The sequence below is a fragment of the Rhinolophus sinicus genome, chromosome 12 (genome assembly GCF_057876585.1).
Source record: "Rhinolophus sinicus isolate RSI-liver-muscle chromosome 12, RSI-T2T, whole genome shotgun sequence".
Lineage (NCBI taxonomy): Eukaryota > Metazoa > Chordata > Mammalia > Chiroptera > Rhinolophidae > Rhinolophus > Rhinolophus sinicus.
In genome coordinates, this window is record NC_142512.1 from 37084169 (window position 1) to 37111141 (window position 26973).

The 26973-nt window shown below is 37.6% G+C and overlaps 1 protein-coding gene across 1 annotated transcript in view; it reads left to right on the plus strand.

The window, feature by feature from the left end:
• The first annotated feature begins 1730 nt into the window (after positions 1-1730).
• The window catches only part of SKAP1 (src kinase associated phosphoprotein 1), a 269771-nt gene continuing 244528 nt past the window's right edge, over positions 1731-26973 (plus strand). Inside the window, exon 1 of the mRNA XM_019740642.3 lies at positions 1731-1936. Coding sequence (XP_019596201.3) covers positions 1888-1936 — 49 coding nt within the window. The 5' untranslated portion in view covers positions 1731-1887. The remainder of the gene's footprint in view (positions 1937-26973) is intronic.

The window sequence follows — 26973 nt, forward strand, 5'->3', positions numbered from 1 at the left end:
CTCCTACCAGCCTCTGTCCCTCTGCCCCCACCCCAATATGCTACAACTTATGCGTGCGTCATGTGACCCTGAAACCAAGGCACCACACCATATCTCTTCAGATCTCAGGGTGCAGACATGTAAAGATGGCTCAAAGCCACTGCACCTGGTAAAGGATCCAGCCTCCAACCTTGAGACTGTATCTCTGGAGGGGAAACTATGCCAGGAAGCAGGCACTGCCACCATGTATCTTTCTGGACAATTTCTCTTTGCTGCTCCTCTCCCATATCCGTGGTTTCGTTCATCACTATTTCCCCTGAGGCTGCTGTAAAAACCACTTCACCCATCTTCCCTGTGTCCTCCCTCTTACCACTCCCAATCCTTCCCACATATTCTGTATGTAGAGTCTGAGAACAGAAACTCCACTTTTCACAAAGAAGGAAAAAGAGGTGAAGTGAGATGTGGGAGATCACACATAACACAGGGACTCAGGTTAGGGCGCTCCCTGGCTCAAAATTTGTCAGTGGCTCCCTAGTGCCCACTCAATTGATGTCAGTCAAAATCCTCACTCTGACTTCCAAGTCCCTTCACATTAGAGCTTCCATTTTTCTTGACAACTGTAATTTCCCTATACCATCCAGTAAAAGAGGGTTATTAACTGTTCCTCAAGCAGGAGGAGGCTTTTCCACCTTTACTTACTCTGGGTTCTTCCACCTGGAAAGTCTTTCTGCCTCTTCAAGTCTGTGGTGTTCAGAGCCCATCTCAAATGCCATTCAACACACATACACGACACTTCCCTTCTTTTCTTATATCTGATTCCCTCCTTTTATAGCCTGTGGCACTTTATACCTTTTTCATGGCACTTGGCCCATTGTACTTTTTTAAAAAAAATAAAGTCTATTTTGAGATAACAGCATATTCACAGAACTTAGGAGAAATGACACCGAGCCATCCTGTTTACCCAGTTTTGCCCAATGGTGATGACATCTTGCAATATTACAGTAGTATCACACCAGGACATGGACACCTGCTCTGTGAATGAGGGAGAGAACCCTAATCTGTGATCTTGTTCTTCACTTTCCTCCCTTTGTCAGTTCTTAGAGGGAGGGGGCTCAGTTCCCCCTCCCTCAGCTTTCTCCCCAGGTCACCTCTTCTTTTCCTCACATCCTTTCAGCCGTAGAGAGGAAGCGAGACTTTGGTTTCCTGTGTCCATCGCTCTGATTCTCCCAAATGTTTGTGACTTTTAGTATGTCTTGGGACTTACGGTCATTCCCGTTAAACATCCTGGTTTGCCTGAAACAGCGAATGTTCTGCGCTGGTTTCTGGGTGTGGATGTGCGAACTGGATCCGGAACTGAGTGCTGCTCGGCTTGGCGGGGACCTCGGATTCTGTCCCCCACGCCCCTTCTGGGGCACCACCGTGGCTTTTACACCTGCCCCTTGAGGCCAATTGTTCAGTGCTTAGGATGCGAAGTCTCCAAGAGACAAGGTTCCCTGGAGTCGCGTTCAGTCTTTTGTTTTGGTGGGAGGTCTAGAGCGGCACCGCTTGGGCCCTGCCTGGTGTGGCGCCCCCCCCCCCCCCCCCCCCGATCTTTCTCCCTCAGGGCGCCTGCGGGAATGGCGTGTGCACCGCGAACAGGTGTCTCCCCGTCGCCCCCCCACCCGCGCCTGGGCACCCCCCCACCCAGCCCCCGCCTCTGTCCGGGGTGCCCCCCGCCCGCGAGCGCGCCACTTCCTGAGCGCAGCCCCGCCCTGCGGCTCAGCCCCACGGCGTCCCCGGCTGTGGCGACAGAGGTACAGGTGCCTTCGCCGTGCCGCCCACCGCCTTCCCGTCCGTCCGCCGGCCCCTGCACCAGGCCTTCACGGCCGCTCTCCTGCCACACACTCGGCCTCCCCTCCGCCCCACCAAATGCAGGCCGCCGCCGTCCTCCCTGAGGAGATCCGTTGGCTCCTGGCAGGTAACGCCCTGGCCCTCCGGGAAGTCCCTCCAGTGCTGAGCTGAGGGCAGGAAAGGAGACGCCAGCGCCTCCCAAGGCTGGGCTTTCTTTTCATCACTCACCACCTTCTAGAACCTCAAGGCTTTTAGAGTCCTCAACCCTGCAAAGCCAGATTTGCATCCTCCTAACTCAGGGGCTCTTGCACTCCCCTCAGTGCCACACTTTCTTTTTTCTCAAGGCGTCGCCACGGCCCCGCTTAGCCTCCCAGGCTTCTGAACAACTGCAGGCCAGGTTCGTGGTCCCCCCTCCATGCCACCTGGCCTGGCCTTTAATCTGTCTCTTTTTCCTTAGGATGATTCCCTCAGGCCTGTCCGTTTGTACCCTCCTCCCTCCCAACCCAGGACACTCACCATCTCTCACAGAAGACCCTCACCCTCTTGCTTAGAGCTCCCTGAGGCCCTCAAGGGGATTGTGAGTGGCTCATGGGATCCTGTGGCCAAGGCTTGGGGGTTAATGAGTTTTTGTCAGCGCCAAAACCCCTGGCTTCCCTCTCTACCAGCCTGCAGTCTTCTGGGGGCTCATTATCCACCCAGGGCAGGCTGACCCTCAGTACCCCATTTTTGCTTGTTCTAGAAGTGCCCCACTGGTGTGTTCACCTGCAAACTCGAGTGCCTATGCGGCGAAGGCCATACTCACTCACACACAACATGTCTTCCTAACACTCCAAAGAGACTTGTACTAATGGGCAATAGCATCTGCTCAGTTCACACTTTTTATTTGGTGAAAGTAACCTGTTTTCCTGTAACTGACCTTCTTGAAAAGACAGAGGCCTGGAATCTGTGCTGCCATAAGGGTCCCGGGAGGAAACTCAGAACTAAGCCTTTTGGCATGTCAGTGACATTTTTGACATGTATTTAACAGATGGCCTGCTTTGGGCAGGTCATACTTTTGGCAAGCAGTAATTTTTTCAGTTTCTCTGGATTTAATTGGTTTTGTACCTCCATTACTTTGTTATCTTGGTAAAAATGCCTCCTAATCAAATATTTGGCAAGTCCTTTTAGTCTCTGTTTGCAGCATTGTTTCCATTCAGGATTGTTTCTGTGTAAAAGCTGTCAACTAGACATTTCTTTTGAGGTGAACTTTCCAAAATCTGTTTTACTTATATGACCCGAGTAAATGTAAAATTTCAGAGCAGAGAAGTGTCTGCAGGTTAAAAGAACATCATCTGGGTATCTGAGAAGAAACCATCCAGCCTTCCCTCTGCTGTTGATTCAATATTCATTGTGTAGAGAGGCTGTTAAGTGTGGTTTCCAGGAGAGAAGGAACTGTTGCAAAAAGTTTAATTCTGCCCTTGTATTTAAAGATACAAAGTGATTCTTTTTATTGGTATCTGTCATTTGATGAGAGGAAACCTATTTTACAAGCTCGTTAAACTACACTTCTGTTTTGTGTGCAGCCTCTGTAGAAAATTCCTTTTCATTTTCAGAGACTTGCAATGAAATCCTCTCCTTCAACATTTTTGATGTGCAGTTCTTTATTGTTCAAAACTGACACTTTGGTAAACAACTCATTTCTGCACCTGCCACCTTCCTTTAGCTTAGATTATTTTCTTGTTAGCTGACTGTTTTTAATTGAAGTCTTCAGATCTCCTTCTAAAGCAGAACCTTTGTTTGCTGACAAGTAGAGCAGGGTATGAATGGAGATTAATTGCATGTCACATACTTCTGTATCAAACTTGCTGTGTTTTAACAATCTCTGTTGGTGCTCTGGTCTTTAGAATATATGGAAGAGTCTGAGATTAAATTTTAAGGAGCTTCATTAGTTTATGTATTTCTTTAAGGCCTTTAAAAAAAGTTTGCAATTAGAGTGTGAATCTGAAACAGAGAAAAAAATGTAAAGGTGGGATTCAACCAATAATTCTATTGAAAAATGTTTGAAAAATATGTTTCTGAAAGGTTCATGTAATCATAGCAACATATTGGTTATAGGCTTTGGTTTTTATGGAACACTGTCTCTGGCATAGACTAGCAGAATTCCTCATTGTACTACAAATTGTGGATATTAGAAACCCACAATTGCTTTCAATTTAGCGTATGTTGCTGTTTACTTGTTTCTCCCCTCACATACTTTTTAAGGTTGACTGTTGACAATTAGAAAATATGTAGGTCCTGATCTCTATATCATCACTCAGTGGAGGGAGTTACAGGGTGAGAGGGCTGTCACTTTAGTGCTGCCACATGGCCGTGGGGGTGGAGTTTCCACAATGAATTACTGTTTTCATAAACCAAGGCATAAGCATTTGCACAGTGATTTAATGTTGGCCATCACAGCCATAACTTAAGCATTTATTTATTTATAACTACATGGGCATAAGTGACGGGTGTTTTCGACATAATGGGTGTGCTTTAAAAAATAAAATATGCAAAAAATTGTGAAAGGTTTATGCCAAAATTTTGCATAATGAAGAAGGGAGCAGAAATTCTGGTCTAAAATTAATTTTGTTTGAGGATAAAATTTCAGACATTTCAAAATATTTCATTCAACCCAGAAACTCCACTTCTAGGAATCTGTGTTACTGAAATTAAAGGACATGAAGCATATATAAAGATCCATCCTTAATATCCGTGAGTTGGGAAAGGTGGGGCAATGCTATGAATGAATTATTCATCTTATGGAATATTTTGCAGCCATTAAAAAAGATGTGATGGATAGGCTTAGAAAGTATCCACAACATATTTTTAAGACTAAAAAACAAGGTGTACGATAATATATATAACATCCCATTTTTGTCTGAAAAATGTTTGTGCAATCCTAGGAAGAAGAAAGAAAGAATATACACTAAGCTGTTAACATTGGTTTCCTTGGGAGGGGAGTGAGAGGGTGGAAGAGAGAGATTATTAATTATATTTCATATATCTTTGTGTTTTTTGAATTGTGACAATGGCCAAGTAATGATTTTGTAATCAGGAAAAAACAACCAGGAAGGTTATTTTAAAGAAAAAGGAACAAACAAAAGACAAATAGAAGCTTGGAGAGGTCAGGGTGCTAAAGGGCCATTAACCAAGATTGTGATTATATTTTTCTCTTGTTAGCCCTGGAGGTGTATGTGTGGAATTAAAAAATATATATCCTTTCTTGGATTTTTGGCAAGTGTTAAAGCAGTGAGAGACTACTAGTATAACTCAGGAAACAGCTTCCTCAGATAGACTGTCAAGCTCTCAAATAGAAATAGTAACTAGTCTGTATCAGCAAATAAGTACCTTATAGATAAGTAAAATGAAGGGCATTTACTGCATTATTGAAACAGGAGGAAATATTCAGGGCTGTTTTCAAATAATCAGGCTTCAGATGTAGAGGCTATCTTTTTGTTTTTGTTTTGTGATAACCATGATGAAAATAAAAACAATGGAGTGCTGGCAGTTTGCATAATCTTTGTTCCACAGATATAAACACAATCAGTTTCTTCCTTGTCTTTCTAGTCCTGCATTTGAAGTCAGAAGCACAGGAGACAAGTAGGAAGGAGGGAGAATAAATATTTCTTTGGCTCACAGTGTGTCCTGTGTGAAGGAATGGGGCCTATTGTCTTTACCCTGATAGTTGATAGGGCCCAACTACCTGCAAGGTACCTAAGTCCTGCTCAGAATATGGATTAAAGCCAAAATAACCTCCACAACCCAGCTGCATTTCGTAGCAATTGCTGTGTTAATGCTGATTCTGATGTACCTATGGTTACTTATTTTTAAACTTCCTTGGAAAGAATGGTCATTAATCATTTCCTTCCAGATTGTTCTCCAGATTTGTATTGGTCGATGCAGCCAACCGTAAAATCCTTTTAATGTAGTAAACCGCCAACTCTATGGAACTCGCAGGAGTAACTGCTCTGGATAACCGAGGATATTCTCCATAAGCACTCTAACTTTTTTTTTTTTTTTAAATATTTCAATTTAGTGTATTTTTATACTAGTTGATCTAATGTCACTTTTTTAAAAAAAAGATTTTATTGGGGAAGGGGAACAGGACTTTATTAGGGAACAGTGTGTACTTCCAGGGCTTTCTTCCAAGTCAAGTTGTTGTCCTTTCAGTCTTAGTTGTGGAGGGCGCAGCTCAGCTCCAGGTCCAGTTGCTATGACTAGTTGCAGGGGGCGCAGCCCACCATCCCTTGTGGGACTGGAGGAATTGAACTGACAACCTTGTGGTTGAGAGCCCACTGGCCCATGTGGGAATCGAACCGGCAGCCTTCGGAGTTAGGAGCATGGAGCTCTAACCGCCTGAGCCACCGGGCCGGTCCCTAACTTTTTTATTATAAACATTTGTGACCAATTTTTTTTCTAAAATGCGTTAGGAGTTTTTCTCATCTTCTTAACCAGTCAGTCAGTGTTCAAAGGGATCTCCCTTGAACACTTTAACTCAGAGTTGTTGTAGTGAATATCTGTTATCGTACTTTACGAAAGTATGACAAAGTCTATCATACTTTACAGTTTGCTCATCTGTAAAATGGAGATAATACTACTATTTATATTATAAATAAAGGACTAAATATTTGAAAAGAACTTAGTATCTGGAATTATGAAACACTATTAACTTTGGTAAATAAAATTAAAATCCTGTTTAGGGATGTTTCTGCAATAATTGCACCTGGACTGCTTTGTGAATGTCTATGTCTGTTTTATATTTTTGTCACTTTTTCCTACTGTTAGGCCCAACTTATCACTTTGCACTGCTCTCAGTGTATCTGTATTCCCAGTGCTACTGGAACATTAAATAATCAAGTTTGTTGGAATTATGATACGTGTAAAAGAACGTATGAAGGACTGTTTTGATGAACATGGTACCCAAACCTTTAGGTGTGGCCTTTGTGGCTTGTATTTTGGCTGCACGTTTTTGCTTAATTTTAAATAGTGGATGGTCTTCTATATAGGGGGGGTAACTGACCAGTTGAATTCTGAGACGTGACTTATGACCATACTTCTATTTCTTTTTTATGTTAGATCTTTCTGATTATAAAAGTAATAATGCTCATTGTAGATTATTTAGAAAACACACAATGATATACAGTGACCGATAGTCAACAATTGTCAAATTTTCATGTATTTCTTTCAGTTTTTATTATATGTACATACTTTAAAAGTTAGGACATATTGTGTATATAGTTTTATATACTGATTTTTCCACTTACAGTGTTTCATTTGCTTTTGTCTCCTGAAGATTTTCTTAGATCATGTATTTTTTTTCTTTTAAGTGATTTAGAAGTTATACATCCTGGTTTTATTCCACTAGTAGTTTTACCCTTATGGCTTAAAAAACCAAAACAAATAAAAACATGTCCTTAGCAACATTAAGAGTAAATATCTTTTGGCTCTTTCCTCCAGTGTGAAATGTGAAATTGCTAATATAATCTGAGATTTTTAGACTCAGAGAATTACTAATGTTTTTATTATGTATATTATATTACAAAAATTATTAACATTTGCATAATATTTTAAAATCATCCTTATAATAATATTTTTGTCCTGTTTAACTTGTTCATTGCTTACTTTTTGTATCATGGCTTTTTCATGCTTAAACCCTATTGACTCTCTTAGATATTTGGACTATGCTAATATAGTAGTCGTCAGTAGCCACATGTGGGTGTTTAAATTAACTAACATTAAATAAAAGAAAAAATTCGGTTCCTCAATTGTACTAGCTACATTTCAGCTACCCAGTAGCCAGAGTGGCTACAGTTGTGGATGGTGCATAAAACCCTAGTAGGTGACAACCTAGAATATAATGCTGAGTGAATTTCTTAGGAAGGGTACTTTGATACTACACTTACTGAGCCCTGCAGGTTTAAGTATGTGTCTATCTAGTTTCATATAAACTTAGCTGTACGCATGAGGTTCTAGGGTCACACTTTCCCCCTTCCTTCTTCTTCCTTCCAAACTCAACCTCTAGAAATTCTTCCACTATCTTCTTCAGTTTTGTGGAGAAGTCTGATGCCAGCCTGATATATTTCTTTTATAACCCATTCCTCCCACCTCCTGCCTAGATGTTCATAGGATATTTTTCTTTTGCTCTCAAACATGGCACTAGTTAGTGTCAAGGTCTTAACACTATTTAATAATTTTGCCTGGTATATAGTGAATCATTTTGATCTACAGACTCAGGTCCTTCTTTAACTTGGGGAAATTTTTTTTCTATTATCATTGCTTCTGCTCCATCTGTTTTATTCTGTCATACTGGGGTTTATATACATAAACAACGCTGGATCTACTCTCTCTGTTTCATCTCTTTTTTATTTTTTAATTTTTATTGGGGAATATTGGGGACCAGTATGCTTCTCCAGGGCCCATCAGCTCCAAGTGGCTGTCCTTCAATCTAGTTGTGGAGGGCGCAGCTCAGCCCCAAGTCCAGTCGCCCTTTTCAATCTTTAGTTGCAGGGGGCACAGCCCACCATTCCACGTGGGAATCAAACCAGCAACCTTGTTGTTGAGAGCTCACTCTCTAACCAACTGAGCCATCTGGCTGCCCAAGTTTCATCTTTTATTGTCTCATCTGTCACTGACTTCATTATAGTTTTAAGTCAGCATTTATTTATTTTTTTAAATTTTCCATGTATTGTTTCCTCATCATTCATTGTTTCTTTTCATTACTTCTATAAAGCTTTGGCTTATAGATATAGTGACTTTTGGGATGTTGTTGAGAATATGATTAGAAATTTTCTAAATGTTTCTGTTCTTTAATAAATCTACTTTAGAGGGAGTCATTTTTCTTTCGTTCTCCAAGATGGTCTTTTCTTTTTGGACGTTAGCGTTTTCTCATAGGTCCTGTATATTTTCTTTGTGTTAAATTTGCCTAGATTCAAATCCTACTCGGCCACTTTTCGTACTACCTATTTGACTTTGGGTCTCAATTTGCTTATCTGTAAAATAGAGATAATAATATTACCTATCTCAGAATTGATATGATGAATACAGGAGTAAATATTTGAAAATAATTTATCTGGAATGTGGTAAACACCATTAAGCATTTGGTAAATAAAATTAAAAGATATATTTTCTTTGAGGAAGGCCTATTGATCTCTCTTTGTAGCTTCCAGACATGGCCTTTTGTGTTGGTTGTTCATCCTTGCTTCTCTGAATTGGGGGAGGTTTGTAGGGGTTCTTTCAAGGTCTCCTCCATTTCCTTCCGTCCTTAGATCAGAGTCCAGTGATTATTTCTAGGAGAAATTTTATGGAGGAAGGACAAAAGAAGTTAGCTTCATGGCTAACTTAGGAAAGATAATATGTTCCTTATCTTTGCATGTAAAAATAGTAATATTTTTATATAACTCTCAGTTGAAAAAAATGCAAGGTTTACTCTTCCTTTTCTCCCTTTTTGTTTGCTAGTTTAAAAAAGTTGGTAGAAATATTTGAGCTTGATTGTGGGTATAGCCTAGACGTTAGGTGGGCTGCCCAGGCCTTTTGAATTCTAGGTAATATCTGCTCTCCAAGGAACCTCAAACATCTCCTCAAGATCTGGGTAATTCTCAAGGAGCATTCCTTCTAGGCTCCTCGGTTTGGACACATGCTCTCTTTGTCCTGGGTAGTATAGACGTAAACAGGTGATTCCCAACTGGGGTAATTTTGTTTCTCAGGGGACTTTTGGCAGCATATGGAGACATTTTTTCATCATTACAACTAGGGAGGGTGCTACTGGCATCTAGTGGGAAGAGGCCAGGGATGCTGCTAAACTTCCTATAGTGCAGTCCCCACAGCAAAGAATTATGCAGCCCGAAATGTCAGTTGCGCCAAGGTTGAGAAACTGTGGCCTAGATACAGCCTTGTCCTCAATTTCCGTAAAAGCCTCCCCTTATGAAGTCCCTGTGTGTATAGAAGACATCACTGGACATTCAGAGGGTGCAGGGCGAAGGAGGAGGGGTTTACATTGTGGTAATGCAAATGATTTCAATCTGAATATTAGACCTCCCTATTCCTAAACGCCCTTTTTGCTACTCTAGTCATCAGAGAGTGCCCTCTGGCCCTTTACGTGGTGTGATTCCCAGCGTTATGCCTTCTCACTGACACTTCCTCCCTTTATTCTATCTGGAGCAAAGTAAATTAAAAAAATTTTTTTTCCTTGCCACATGAAAAGGCAGTTTATGTATCTGTTTAGTTGCTTAGGTTCCCACCAACACCCACACATACAGAAACAAGATACTTTGGCAAATAATGACAGTTTCTCCCTAAGAGGAATTCTAGTGCTAGCTATTAAGATAATAACATTTTTACCTCATTATGTAAGTGTAATACTTAACCAATTTTTAATCATTTGAAATATAGGAAAAATAAGGTAAATTTCAAGTTGTACCATCATCTGAGAATTTTAATATATTGACAAAACTATTATAGATCAAATTTTTTCATGTTATAAACCATTACACCCTACAGAAATCCTATAATTTCTGCTACATTTATTCATATTTATTTCCCCTGTGTTTCCAAGTTCATTGCTTGCTTTTCCGGTTTGTCAGTACTGCATTATAGGTTAGGTGATTATAACAGATGGCTTTTCAGGTTTAGAGTCTTTGAGTTTCACTGTTTAATTTTACTATTCAGCTTTTCATGGAAGATAAGACAGATGTGGGCTCAAGAACAGGTCTTAGCATCCAGAGAGCAAGCTTTCCTGAAGGCTGATGGCTTTGATAAAATCATTTATGAATTACTTAAATTCTCATCTAGGGCCTCCTTCTGTCCTTCTGACATTCTAATATTAGTATCTTATAGTGAAATTTTTATTCATATAATCGGAGCTTTACTAAAATGAATCCAGTGGCACATATTCATACTTACTTAAAATCAATATTGTAGTTGAATTGGAATTAAAGTGCTGTATATTATAAATCTAGTATGAGAAGTATACTGGGGTACTTAGCCTCAGAAAATCTCTCTTAACTGCATTGTAATAAACCTCCTTAAAATCACGCTCCCTTTAAAATAGTTTTCTTTTCTGATAACTTCTTTTGTGAACCTTTTCATCCATTTTTCCCTCCCTCCTCCCTCCCTTCATCCCTCCCTCGCTCCCTTTCTTCTTTTCTTCCTTCCTTCTCAGTACTTTTAAGGTATTTAAAATGCACCAATCTTAAATGTTACAACAGGATGACTTTAATATATGTACATACCTGCGTGACTACCACCCAGATCAAGACATAAATGTTACCATCACCCGAGAGAATTTCCTGTCTAGTCCTGGAACTTCATACAAGCCGTATGATCTCTTTTGTGTGTGTCCTCAATGCAATGGTGAGAGTTATCCATGTGGTTGTGTGTCTCAGTTTTATCTCATCTTTTTTGCTAAGTATTATTGCATTGTGTGACTATCCCACAATTTATTTATCATCCATGCTTTTGCTGATGGACATTGAGTTTTTCAGTTTTCGGTTATCATGAATACAGCTGCTATGAGCATGCTTGTTTTGTGAACATGAGCGCTCATTTTTCTTGAATAAATATCTAAGAGTAGAATTACTGGGTCATAGAGTAGGCATATATTTAATTGTATTATAAACTATCAACAGTTTTTCAAAGTGAATGTACCTATTTTACAGTCCCACCAGCAACGTATGTGTGCTTCAGTTGCTCCATATCCTCACCAACACTTGGTATTGCAGTCTTTTTATTTTTAGACATCCTGGTGGATGTTCTGGTGCATGTATTTTATTATTAAATACAAAAATAACTCATGGATATATTATTGTAGAATAATTGCACAACATAGAAATACATGGACAATTTGATTTTTTTAACAGAGCAGTGTTGCATACTTTTCCGTGTGAATCTGCCTATCACTGTGTGTGTGTGTGTGTGTGTGTGTGTGTGTGTGTACTGCTGCACAATAGTTAAAAATTTATTTAACTGTTCTCCCATTGGTGGATGTTTAGGTTGTTTCCAAATTTTTTATATTTACACAGTGCTGAAGGGAGCACATCTGTATGTGCATTTTTGTGTACATATGCAAATATTTCTTGAAGATAGACTCTTTTTTTTAATTTATTGGGGTGACAATTGTTAGTAAAATTACATAGATTTCAGGTGTACAATTTATTCTGTATTACATCATCTATAAATCCCATTGTGTGTTCACCACCCAGAGTCAGTTCTCCTTCCATCACCATATATTTGATCCCCCTTACCCTCATCTCCCACCAACCCCCCTCTTACCCTCTGGTAACCACTAAACTATTGTCTGTGTCTATGAGTTTCTGTTTCTCATTTGTTTGTCTTGTTCTTTTGTTGTTTTTGGTTTATATACCACATATCAGTGAAATCACTTGGTTCTCTGCTTTTTCTGTCTGACTTACTTCGCTCAGCATTACACTCTCAAGATCCATCCATGTTGTCACAAATGTTCCTATATCATCTTTTCTTACCGCCGAATAGTATTCCATTGTGTATATATACCACAACTTCTTTATCCATTCATCTATCGAAGGACATTTTGGTTGTTTCCATGTCTTGGCCACCATAAACAAAGCTGCAATGAACATTGGAGCACACGTGTCTTTATGTATAAATGTTTTCAGATTTTTTGGGTAGATACCCAGGAGAGGGATTGCTGGGTCAAATGGTAATTCTATTCGTAATTTTTTGAGGAACCTCCACACTGCCTTCCATAGTGGCTGCACCAGTCTGCATTCCCACCAACAGTGTATGAGGGTTCCTTTTACTCCACAGCCAAAGATAGACTCTTAGACTCCCAAATGAAGATTGCAGACATGTTAATCCTAGATTTTTAGTCTGGCCACTAGTTAAAACTTAATCTAAAGTACTCTCTGTGTTTTAATTTTTGGTTTTTGTTTTTCCTGTACTGTGAGTATATAGATATTGTCATTCCCCCCCCCCCACACACACACACAGGAGGTAGGAGGAGAATTAAAAACATAAACACGACACATTTCTTGGGTCATGGGGCAGAAACAATCAGCAGGTTGAAGCAAACTAGAACCAGAACATGCTGAAAATGTCTCTGTCGTATGTTGACAACTTCCTGTGAGCCAAAACAAAGCTGGTGGGTGTGATTTTAACCTTGCCAACAAGTTTACCCTTTTAAAAAAGGCAAAAAATACATGCCTTAAGTATTATAATTGATTACCAGATCAAAAGTTTAATGCAAGGTTTAAAACAAGTTTTATACAAACTGAAAGTCATTTACCCCCTATTATGATACTTTTATTTACTTGGTATGAAAAAAGACAACAGAAAGCCTGCCATTATTAGGTTAGAAAAATTACCGTATTTTGCCGTGTATAGTGTGCACTTTTTTGGCCCAAATTTGTGAGGGAAAAATAAGGATGCACATTATACATGGGTAGTACTAATTCCATACCTATATAAATGTTTTAAATTTTTTTATTTATGCTTATGAGTTAAAAGTGTAACTCTAGAAATCAATAGCGATATCCATATGCAAAATAGTACCCTGGAATACGATCATTGGTTTTGTTGAACTTATGACAAACTTGCAATGATGAAGAGTTCTTGGCCTTCTATGATGCGTAAATGTTGTAAATTTGTCACCAGTACATAAAATGTCTTGTACCTTGTATCTGTTCTTGTGTTTTGTAATTATTTTTTACATAAAATTTCTTGTACCATAATATGTAAAAAAAAAAGCTAAAATTCCTTTATAATACAAAAAACAAGTACCTAAATGTAAACAAATAAAAATTTGAATTAAAAAATTAAAACGAAAGATTTTCTCCCCTCAAAATTTGGGCCAAAAATGTGGGTGTGCATTATACACAGCAAAATACGATAAACACTGCCGTTTGAGGTTTGATTTTAGTGAGATATTTAAGAGTGACCCCAGATAGCCTAATGGTCTAATATCTTCAGTGTGCCTGTGACAGGGAATCAGGAATATTTGTTTGTTTCTACCAGAAGCTGTCAATGAGACTAGAAGTTGGATTAGCCACTATGCTGGTTTCTTCTGTAAAATAGCAACATGTAACTTAAAGGGATAGTTGTGATCTTTAATTTAATGTACAGGATACCCAGGTATCTAGAATGAAAGGTGGTTTTTCTATTTGTATTTCCAAGGTAGAGATTGTTGTGGTTCGGCAGGTGTGGTTTGCTGGGCATGGCAAGGTGGGTGGGTATCGTCTGTTACTGGAAAGGATGCTTTCTTATCAGCAGTTCATCCATGGAAGTCCTGAGGACGATGCAAACAGTTTTACTCCCTGTCTGCCGCCATCACTCGAAACAGAGGGCACCTGGGTGTCCCTCCTCCCCTTTGTCTCCTCTCTCTTCTGCTCCCTAATCCCAACAAACCTTCCTCCCTGCCCCTCCCCCCAATACCCTTCCCCACACAGGGTCCCCTCTCCATCCAGTCTGGAGGGATGATGTCTGGTCTTTAAGGCTTTAACTCCTTCAAAGTGTTCAGAAAGAAGCATCTACAAAATAAACATTTTCTTTTTGGTTAGAAAAATACACGAGGTATCATTGAAAATCTAAGCAAAGATGAGGCTGAAGTAGCATCCTGCTCCTAGAATTTCTTTTTTTTTTTTTTTTACATCAGTGAATAGTTTTCCAATGTTTACTTAGGTGTTTTCCTATAGGAACAAATTTTTATGGGAAAAAGAACCATGTTTTTTAAGCTGATTCCTAGGCTAGGCCATTAAAAAAAAGAAAAACCTACCTTGTGAGTATTGTACCTAGAGGGGAGGACTGTGGACATAATGTTTTGATGGGGGTGATCATCCAACTCAGGCCTCCAGACATCCTTTCTGTCTTGAGGCCTGGGCCACTCCGTGGGATCCCACCCTTTCCCTACCTGCTGCCTAACTCCAGGCTCTGATGGTATTTGTGACTGGGGAGTGACTCCATGCCTGGGCCTGGGAAAGCAGGGAGGAGCTGGGTGGGAGCCAGGTGGGGTTCTGAGGATTAGGGAAGAGACCACTTAATGGGCCAGAATGAGAATCCTGGGGCCTCACCGAGGCGGGAGATGAGGACCAGTGAAAGGACCCAGAGGCAAAGAAGAGAATTTCCTCTCCTCATGTCCCCTTTCTTTCCTGTCTCCTCACCTCCACCTCCATCTCCCATTGAAAGTGCAGCTACCAACAGGTTTGGAGGTGCTGTGATAAAAGAAGGGAGGCTAAGAGAGGGGGTGAGGAATGATGACGGAAGTCAGCAGAAGGCTGTTGAGGTGAAATGACAATAAAATCATCAACAGCATGAGAATGGATATTTCCCTGCTTGCACCCAGCAGGACAACCATTCACATTTAAAGAATATTTGCAAGTACTTAGGGACTTGTTTTTACTAAAGAGAGGTCCTGAAATACTACCCAGCATTAAACTTCATAGAACTAATTTGGTGAGTCACTTTAGCCTGTGCCAACCAACCCTTTGGCATATAGACAAAAATCTCAAATATTTTCTTGGGTGTAATGCCAGGATAGGCAGAAATTTATGCCATCCTTCTTTTAGAAATGTGAGTTCTGCTTTAGTAGTTCAAATACTTTTGCAAGATATCCCTTCTGGAACACTGATGGGTTTTTGGTAGTTGGAATTGTTTTCAGCAGCATTTGGCCATTCATCCTGCCTCCATATATATAAAAGGTTGATTGAAGCAAACTTTTGAATTGTAGACACATATATCAACAACAACAACAATAAAAACCATTTGCAACTGTTAGGGGACACCGACCTAAATGTTTTTTTTTCTTTCTTTCAGTGTATTAGGGACATTACTTAGAAAACAGATGAAGGAAACCTTTATCTTCTAGTAGTTTGAAAAATGTGATCCATGAGATGTCATTCTCCTCCAAGTAAATGGAGCATTGTAAATGGACAGAGTCGGAGATTTGGGGGAATGTCAGAAACTTTCACCAGTGTACAAAACCTAGTGATCTTGGGTGCACCCTGCCAAGTCAGAATCTCTTCAGCTGGCCTCACTCACATCCTGCAGCAGTTTTTCCCAGGGTAGAATGATCATATCTATGGTGTTCCACATACTCTCTGTTCCCTTGTCCTTCTATCTTTCTTTCCTATTTTCTTTCTCTACTCTTACTTGCCGGAATAGATAAGCTGCCTGGAAGCTGAGGAATCTGTGTTTTAGGGCAGCTATGAATTATAATAGGAAGAGGCATTTTTGCCAGAAGTGTGCTTACCTTTTAAATATAGGTCTTAAAATCATTATATATTACTTTTAGTACAAAATGCTGTATGTTGCTATAAGCCTGCCTTCCACAATAATCTTTCACCATTATCTTTCTTGCCCCTAACCTTTATGTTCTGTTGTCCAAGTTGAAATTCTGTCCATCTCTCCAACTGAACTGAGTGAGATTTGTCTCCTCAGGACCTTTGCACATGACGTCCCCATGCTTGTGCCATTCTTTTCCTCAGTCTACCAACTCCCTTCCATCCCCAACATACATACGTGGCCTGCTAATTTGGGGGTTTCAGATGAAAGGTCAGGTCTTTGAGAGGTCTTCCCTGATTTACCTTTCTCTTTGGACTAGGTGCCTCTACCATGGGCCTATGCCACCTCACTTTTCTTATTATAACTCATACCAAAATTTATTCTAATTGTCTAGTTCAGTCTGTATTCCTTGCTAGACTCTAAACTCTTAAGATAAGAGTTTAGATTTATCTTATTCACTTTTTCAGTAATTAAAATATAATAAGTACTTGATAAATATTTGTTGAAGAATAAAGGCATTTAGGAAAAAGTCACATTGTTTATGGTATGTTTCTGATTTTGTCTTTTTCCTTCGATGTGAGGGTATTTACACCATGTGGTATTGCTCACTCACAAGTGGAAGCTCATCAGGTGTTATATATAGTGAGTGCTGTGATGTCAGAGATGCCTCAAGAGTGTTCTTATGCAGTGGTGGTTTTCAGAGTGGGTTTTGCAGTTGCCGGAGCCTAAGGCACCCTGATGTGGCAGGATGTGATATGTATAGAAGTCTTACAAGAGATCTTGCTTGTAACAGGTTGATCACTTAATAGCAAATCCACCAGATAGAGTGATGAGTGAACTTGGTTAAAAGCAGGAGGTGATATATCGTGAGACCTTTTCAAGTCTCTTTTCTGCTCAGTGGTGAGGAGTATGTTTCTGAGCAGGCTACTCAGGCACTTTCAGCTCATAATCACTATAAGTGGCTTCATTTTCTAAATTGAAAGGCACATGTATTATATATTAGTCTGTAATTTTCTTTCCTTAATGTTTTCCTCAAGTTTTAATATCAGGGTTATGCTGGCATCATAAAATGAGTTGGAAACTGTATATAATACATATACACAGTCATAATACATATATACGTATAATCTCTCATATAACCCTTTCTTTTGATTATTTGTTTTCTTGGTTATACATTTGTTCATCTAGTAAGTTGTGGATGTATTTTTAGATCAGGTTTTAAAAAAGAAAACCTGAAAGAGGCAACCAACTGAATGGGAGAAGATTTTTGCAAACAGTGCCTCCGATAACGGGCTAATATCCAAAATATACAAGAAACTCATGCAACTCAACAAAAAAAACAAACAACCCAATTGAAAAATGGGCAGAGGAACTGAAGAGACATTTCTCCAAAGAGGACATACAAACGGCAAATAGACGTATGAAAAAATGCTCAAGATCACTAATCATCAGAGAAATGCAAATAAAAACCACAATGAGATATCACCTCACCCCAGTTAGAATGGCTATCATCAACAAGACAAATATTAACAAGTGTTGGAGAGGCTGTGGAGTAAAAGGAACCCTCATATACTGTTGGTGGGAATGCAGATTGGTGCAGCCACTATGGAAGGCAGTGTGGAGGTTCCTCAAAAAATTAAAAATAGAATTGCCATATGACCCAGCAATCCCTCTCCTGGGTATCTACCCAAAAAATCTGAAAACATTTATCCATAAAGACACGTGTGCTCCAATGTTCATTGCAGCTTTATTTTCAGTGGCCAAGACATGGAAACAACCAAAATGTCCTTTGATAGATGAATGGATAAAGAAGTTGTGGTATATATACACAATGGAATACTATTCGGCAGTAAGAAAAGATGAAATAGGACCATTTGTGACAACATGGATGGATCTTGAGAATATAATGCTAAGCGAAATAAGTCAGACAGAAAAAGCAGAGAACCATATGATTTCACTGATATGTGGTATATAAACCAAAAACAACAAAAGAACAAAACAAACAAATGAGAAATAAAAACTCATAGACACAGACAATAATTTGGTGGTTACCAGAGGGTAAGGGGGCCGGGAGGTGGTAGATGAGGGTAAAGGGGATCCAATCTTTGGTGATGGAAGGAGAACTGACTCTGGGTGGTGAACACACAATGGGATTTATAGATGACGTAATACAGAATTGTATACCTGAAATCTATGTAACTTTACTAACAATTGTCACCCAAATAAATTTTAATTTAAAAAAATGAAAAAAACAAAAACAAAAACCTAATGAAGCAGATGGAAGAGGTTGTCTTTGGGTCATTTTATTCTCCTGAGTAGATGACACTTGCAGGTAAAGGAACAAGTGCTTACATTAACATGTGAACTCCTAAAGTGTTTTGAAAGGAAGGCTTTCAAAGCAGTAATTTGAAATGAAACTGAAAAAGTAAAGCCACAATAAAAATATCAAATTGTCCTTCGTCACATCATTGGGGGATAATCATATCCTGCTGATTCCCTTTTAACAGTTTTAGTATATATCAATATAATTACATAGGATATGTGTAAGAATTTAGTAAGAGGAGTAGAACTTCAAAATAACACATATATTTATCATCTATAGGAATAAAGTATACAATCACACTGTCCATCTCCCACAGGATTCTTTACGCCCCACTTTCTCTCTGCCTGCGTGGCCTCCTTTCCTGTTCACAACTATGGACCAGCTCACTACCGTGGAGTGAAATGAAGATGAGGAACAAAAATTAAAACCTAGCTCTCCAAGTTATGAGTAATATTACCTTATGCATGCACAGTGATATTTTATTTTACTTATTTTTTTCATACTCTATAACACATATTTAGAACATCTAGAAAACAGAAAAGTAGGAAGATGATAAAAATGCTTGTAATGCCACTACTTAAAGATGACTGTTGTTCATATTTTGGTTTTTATTGCAGTACCTAACTGGCATGTAGGAAAATTTCAATAGATTGGGTTAATGAACGAATTTAACCTAGTTCCCCCTTGCTGTTTTTTCAAAATGTTAAGATTATATCATATACCACTTTTTAAAACTTAATAGACTATTGTTTTTTAGAAAAGTTTTAGATTTACAGAAAAATTGAGCAGATAGTACAGAGCTCCCCTATTTCCCCTTCCTCTCACTTTTCCCTATTATTACATTTTATTATGTATTAGTGTGATTCATTTGTTATGATTAGTGAACTGATACTGATATATTAGCTAAAGTCCATAGTTTATTCTGTGTTTCTTAGTTTTTACCTAATGTCATTTTTCTTCTGGGATCCTATCCAGGACACCTCATTTAATTTAGTTTCCTTAGACTCCTCTTGACTATGACAGTTTCTCAAACTTTCCTTGTTTTTGATGACTTTAATAGTTTTGAAGAGCACTGGTCATATTGTAGAATGCCCCTATATTAGCATTTTTCTAAAGTTTTTCTCATGATTAGACAAGGGCTATGAGTTTTGGGGAGGAAAATCACAGAAGTAAAATGTTATTCTCATCACATGTCAAGGGTATAGACTGTCAACATGATTTATGACTGTTGATATTGACCCTGGTCACCTGACTGATGTAGTGTTTAGCAGGTTTCTTCACTGTAAGTTATTCTTTATTCTCCTTTTCTATACTGTATTCTTTGGAAGGAAGTCTCTATGTGCAGACCGCACTTAAGGGGTGGGAGTTATGTTCTCCTTTCTTTAAGGTGAAGTATCTACATAAATTATTTGGAATTCTTCTGCACTCAAGATTTGTCTCTACTCCCCCATTTATTAATTTATTCAGTTACGTGTTTATATCTGTATGGACGCATGAATACTTATTTTATACTTTGAGTTATAACCCAATATTACTTCTTTTTTTTGCTCAAATTGTTCCAGCTTGACCTTTGGGAGCTCTTTTACTTGGCTCTTGTGCCTCTTTTGACATGCCCCATCAATGTGTGTGTGTGTTTGGGGCACTTCCTTACTTTCTGGCATTACAAGGTGCTCCAAGCTTATTTTGTGTACCTCTTGCCCCAGTCTTAGAATCAGCCGTCTCTCCAAGGAGCCTTGGTTCCTATTATTGAAGTTTGGTATTAGAAACCAACATCTGGAGATTAGGTATGCTCACTGTTACTGGGATGTTGTTTCTTTTAGGCTCTCTCAGCTGACAAAGCAAATAAATATATATGTATATAATCCATATATTCATATACCTATATCTATTAAAATTATGTAACCATCTGTATCTCTATAAAGTTAAACACGAGTTCTTTCTGATGTCTCCTACTCTAATTCATTCTATATTCCTCTCCTTGGCTGTTCTTGCAACTTGTTCCTCTCCTTTTCACTCTAACAGTGAGAAACCTGGCTCCAACCATTCATCATCCACTTATTGTTAGATTAAAGTATATATATATATATATATATATATATATATATATATATATACACACATATATACATATATACACATATATATGTATATATGTATGTATGTATATATAGATATACATATATCTATATATATCAGTATAAGAATTGTTAACCCACACACCCATGAGAAACAACTTTATTGACTAGAGTCCAGTATTTATGTACAGTACGTTTTGCCTTTAGTCTTATAGACACTGCTCATTTCCAAAGTTATTTAGGTCAGCACCTTTCCCCCATCCCCTTCAGTGAGGTTATTTCACATATTTGTAGTACAGTTAGTACAGTCTGAATTCTTTCCTGGCTTGCTCCAACCCCCTTAATGATTTTTTTGAAATTTGCAGACAATAAGACTCACTGTTTGTGCTGTGAAGTTCTATAGCTTTTGACAAATACAAAATATCATGTATCTACCATTGAAGTGTCTAACAGTATAGTTTCACTGTCCTGAAAATTTCCTGTGCTTCACCTTTTCATCCTTTCCCCACTCCTCCTGAACCCCTTGCCAACCACTGATCTTTTCACTGTCTCTATAGCGTTGCCTTTTCCAGAATGTCATATAATTGGAATTATACAATGTGTAGCCTTTTCAGATTGGCTTCTTTTGCTTAGTAATGTGCATTTAAGGTTCCTCCATGTCTTTTCATGGCTTGATATCTAATTTCTTGTTAGTGCTGAAAAGTATTCCACTCTCTGTGTGTACCACAGTTTATTTATTCATTCACCTACTGATGGACGTCTTGGTTGCTTCCACATTTTGGCAATTATGAATAAAGCTGCTGTAAACATTCATGTGCAGGTTTTTGTGTGGACATAAAATTTCAATTCAATTGGGTAAATTCTTAGGAGTGTGCTTGCTGGCTCATCAAGTAAGACTACATTTAGCTTTGTAAGAAACTGCCAAAGTGCCTTCCAAAGTGGCTGTACCATTTTGCAGTCTCATCGGCAATGAATGAAAGTTCCTGGTGCTCCACGTCTTTACCAACCTTTAGTATTTTCAATTTTTTGGAATTTAGCTGTTTTAATAGGTATGTAGTGATGTCTTATTGTTATTTTAACTTGCAATTCCCTAATGACATATGATGCTAAGCATCTTTTCATGTGTTTATTTGTCATCTGTCTATCTTCTTTAGAGAGGTGTCTGTTCAGATATTTTGTCCATTTTTAAATTGGGTAGTTTGTTTTCTTGTTGAGTTTTAAGAGTTCTTTGTATATTTTAGGTACAATTCTTTTATCAGATATGTGTTTTGCAAAGATTTTCTACCAGTCTGGCTTGTCTTTTCTTCTCTTAACGTTGTCTTTTCTTCTCTTAACGTTGTCTTTTGCAGAGCAGTTTTCCATCTTAATAAAGCCTAACATCAATTAATTCTTTCAGGGATCATGCTTTTGGTATTGTATATAAAAAGTCATTGCTGAACCCAAGGACAGCTACATTTTCTCCTATGTTATTTTATAAGATTTTATAGTTTTGCATTTTATGTTTGGTCCATGGTTCACTTTTAATTTTTGTGAAGGGTGTAAAGATCTGTGCCATTGTTGTTTTTTTTCTGTTTTTTTTTTCATACAGATGTCCAGTTGTTCCAGCACCACTTTTTTGTTTATTAAATTTATTGGGGGACATTGGTTAATAAGATTATATAAGTTTCAAGTGTACAATTCTATATAATACATAATCTGTATATTGCATTATGTGCTCACTACCCAAAGTCAAGTCTCCTTCCATCACCATGTATTTGACCCCCTTTACCTTCTTCAACTTCCCCCCACTCCCTTTCCCCTCTGGTAACCATCATCCTGTTGTCTGTGTCTATGAATTTGTTCATTTGTTGCTTTCTGTTTTATATCCCACATATGAATGAAATCATATAGTTCTTGTCCTTTTCCGTCTGACTTACTTCACTTAGCATGATACTCTCAAGCTCTATCCATGTTGTTGTAAATGTCAGTATTTCATCTTTTCTATGGCTGAATAATATCCCATTACATATATGTACCACATCTTTTTTAATCTAATCATTCATAGAAGGACATTTAGTTGTTTCCTTGTCTTGGCTACTGTGAATAACAGCACCGTTTGTTAGAAAGACTGTCCTCTCTCCATTGAATTGCAATTGCTCTTTTGTCAAAGCTCAGTTGACTAAGTTTGTGTGGGTCTATTTTTAGGCTCTCCGTTCTATTCCAGTGATCTATGTGTCTGGTCTTTCACTGTCTTGATCATGGTAGCATTTTAGTCAGTCTTCAGGTTGGGCAATGTCTGTCCTCCAACTTTGTTTCTTGTCCTCCTTCTCTTCCTCCTCCTTCTTTAGTATTGTATTGAAAATATGCTGTGAGAATTTTTTTAATTCCTTAAATTTTCTTCATGAATATTATTTTTAAATGGCTGTGTATTTCATTATATGGATCTGTGATATAACCAATCTTAGGTGGAAAGACCTCAGAACATTTGATATCTTATTTTCGTAAATGAAGATAAAAGGCGTGTTATCAGAGAATGAAAACTGAAACAGTGGTGGGATCGTAAGGAATTGTAATTTTCTTCCTTTTATCAATTTCTTTATTTTCCAAATTTTCTACAATGAGCAGTAATACCTCTTTTATTAGAAGGAAAGGTAAAGTATATTTGTGTTTGTTTTCTGAAGTCTGAGAAATACATTTTCTTCCTTTTCCCCTCTCAATCTATCTAAATACTTTAATGGTTGCATACTATTCAAATAGGTTTGTACCATAATTTATTACTTGTCTTATGTTACTACATTAATACAGTGGGAGGAGCAATACAGGGTAGTGATAAAGAGTTCAGGCTCTGGGGCCAGACTACATGGATTCATATTTTGGCTGCCCCACTTGCTAGGTGTGTCAACTCGGAGCAAGTGTCTTAATTTTAGTTTTCTCATCCAGAAAATGGGACAATAGTATCTACCTCATAGATAGTCCAAGGGCTCCTGAAATGGTGTGATATGATGCCCTATATTAGAAAAGAATTTGTTTTAAACAGGTTGGTCACTTAATAGAAAACCCATCAGATAGAGTGGTGAGCTTGGCTAAATAAGGGAGGTGATATATTGAGGGACCTTTTAAAGTCTCTTCCCTGTTCAGTGATGAGTAGTGTGTTCTGAGCTGGATAGCTCAGTCACCTTCAGATCACATTCACTGTAAATAGCAGCATCTTCTAAACTGAAGGGCAAATGTATTATATACTGGTCTATAAATTTTCTTAATATCTTTATCAAGTTTCGATAGCAGGGTTATACTGACTTCATAAAATAAATTGGAAAGTGTTCACTCTACTCTATGTTCTGTTTGTGTAAATTGGTATTATTTCTACCTTGAATGTTTGATAGAGTTCATTTGTGAAGTTATTGGGGGCCTGACTTTTCTTTCTGGAAAGGGTTTTTTTTTTTTTTTTTAACTATACATTCCATTTCTTTTATAGATCTAGAGCTATTTAGATTTTGTATTTCTTTTTGTGTACATTTTGGTAGGTTGTGTTTTTCAAGGAATTTCTTGGTTTAATTTAAGTTACCAAATTTATTGGCAAAAAGATGTTGATAATGTTCCCTTATTATTCTTTTAACTTCTATGAGATTTTTCATAATGTCCCTTCTTCATTCCTGATATTGGTAATTTGTGTTTTCTCTTTTTTCCTTTGATGAATCTTGATAAACCTGTCAGGGGTTTATCAAATTTATTGGTCTTTTAAAAGAACCAACCAATGTTTTTTATTTCTTCCTATGTAATCGATTTTTGTTATCTTTATTATTTTCTTTTTCCTACTTGGGATTTAATTTGCTTTTCTTAAACTAGTTTCTTAAGGTGAAAACTTAGGTAATTGATTTTAAACCTTACCTCTTCTCTAACATGAGCATTTAAAACTATACATTTCCCTTAAGCATGGAAATGCACAAATCCTACAAATTTGGGTATGCTGTGTTTTACAGTCATTCAATTTGAGATATGTAGCTTGTTCAAAGAAGAATATTTCTTCTTTGATTTATGTTATTTCAAATTGTTGAGGCTTTTAAGATATCTCCTTGTTATTGATTTCTAATTTAATTCTTTTTTGGTCAGGGAACACACTCTATAAGGTATTAGACTTTTAGCGTTTATTAAGACTTATTTTATGGCCTAGAATAAGGTAGATCTTGGTGAAGATTCCATGTGCACTTAAAACAATGTGTATTCTACAGTTGTTGGATGTAGCATTCTATGGATGTCAATTAGGGTAAACTGGTTGATAGTATTGTTCAGGTCCCTTATCTCCTTACTGATTGTTTGTAGAGTTGTTCTATTAGTTTCTGAGAGTGGGTGGTAAAATCCCCAACCATAGTTGTGGATATGTCTTTTTATCACTTTAGTTCTGTTGAAGTTTCCTTCAAGTATTTTGAAGCTCTGTGATTATGTGCATACACATTTATGATTGCTGTATCTTCTTTATAACTTGACCCTTTTATCATCATACAATATCCCTCTTTATTTCTGGTAATACTCCTTGTCTTGAAGTGTACTTTGTGTGACATTAATATAGCCATTCCAGTTTCCTTATGCATACTGTTTGCATATTGTATGCATACTGCCGTTCTTTTATTTTCAGCCTATGTTTTTATATTTGAAGTATGTCTCTTGTAGACAGAATATAATTGGTTCTTGCATTTTCATTCAGTCAGACTGTCTCTGTTTTTTAATTGGAGTGTTTAATTCATTTACCCCTAACATAAAACTATCGTTATGGATGGATTTAGGGTCGTCCATTTAACTATTTGTTTTCCAATTGTCACTTTTTTTTGGTTACACTTGCCTTTTAAAAAATTAGTCAAATGCTTGTTACTGTTCCATTTCAATTTCTTTATTTTTTAAAACTTTACCTCTTTATTTTGTCTGTTATGTTGCTCCAGCGATTACAATATGCTCCTTAACTTATCACAGTCTACTTAGAGTGAATATCTTACCACTAAAGGGGTTTAATTTACTTCCCTTTCCCCATCCTCTCTTCTGTTGTCATATATTTTATAGTACTTATGTTATAAACTGCACAACGTAGTATTTATCTGTGCTTTAAATTACCAGTTATCTTTTGAAGAAATTAAGAAGAAGAGGAAACAAGTGATAAGGATTTATATTTCTCCACATACTTAGCATTTTGGTGTTCCTGTTGATCTGAGTTTCCCTCTTGTGTCTGTTCCCTTTGGTGTAATGAAGTTCTTTTAGATTTCCTTTAGTGCAGGTTTCCTAGCAAAACATTTTCTCAATTTTTATTTATCTGAAAAATGTCTTTATTTTGCCCTCACATTTTGACAGCTATTGTTACTGGATATAGGATTCTGGGTTGACAGGTTTTTTGTTTTTCTTTTTCCTTTCAGTACTTTAAATATGTCATTCCAGTGTCTTCTAGCCCCCATTATTTTTGATGAAATGTCAACTCTCATTCATATCATTATTCTTCTATATTTAATGGGCTATTTTCTCTGACTTCTTTGAAATTTTTCTCTTTCTCTTTAGTTTTCAGCAGTTTGATTATAATTTTTATTTTTCATTTTATTTATCCTTCTCGAGGTCCACTGAGCTTCTTGGATCTGTAAATTTTCACCAAAATTGGGAAATTTTTAGCTATTATTTCTTCTAGTACGTTTTTCCGTCCTGTTCTCTTTTTGCTTTTCTTCTGGGATTCCAAATATAGTAGGTCAGTTATGGCATTTGATGTTGTCCCACAGTCCACTAAGCTTTTTTGCCTAAGGGCACTCCCCAGCCACTCCACAGCATCTGGACTGGGAGTACCCTTAGGTGAAAAGCTGTATAATCACAAGTCATACCCTTCAGTTCCTTTCTTTCTAGGATCAAACCCATGTCAATTTCTGTCTGCTTTTGCCTACTGTTTCATGCCTTAAAATAGTTTTTTTAAAAAATATTGTCCTGTGTTGACAATTCTTAACTGTGGGAAAGTTAGTCCCACACAAACTATTCTGCTATAACCCAGAAAGCTATCGATTTTTAAAATATTTATCTTCTGGCTATCCTACTGAATTCTTACAATTTCTAAAAGTTTTTCAAGTTCATATTTTTAAGCTTATATGTATTTGGTTATAATATGTGCACATAATGACATTTTTTTTTCTTTTTAGGCTTCTTTTTGTCTAGAACTTCCAGAACAATGTAATTGATAGTGAGAGTGGCTGGCAAACCAATCTCGTTCTTTAATGATAATTACTTTGTCTCTTCAGCCATAAATATGATGCTGGTTTATGATATATACATCCTGTAGGTTAAGATGGTATTTCTTTACTTCTATTTAATATAGTTTTGTCACAAATAGAGTATAAATATCAGCTGAGGTTTTTGCTACTTACCAAGAAGCTTGTATAAATTTCTCTTTTAATCTATTAAATAAATACATAATGCATTAATAATATTGAAACATCTTTATATTCCTAGGACAAACTTTGTATTATTATTTTAATATACTGGTAGGTTTGATCTACTAGTACT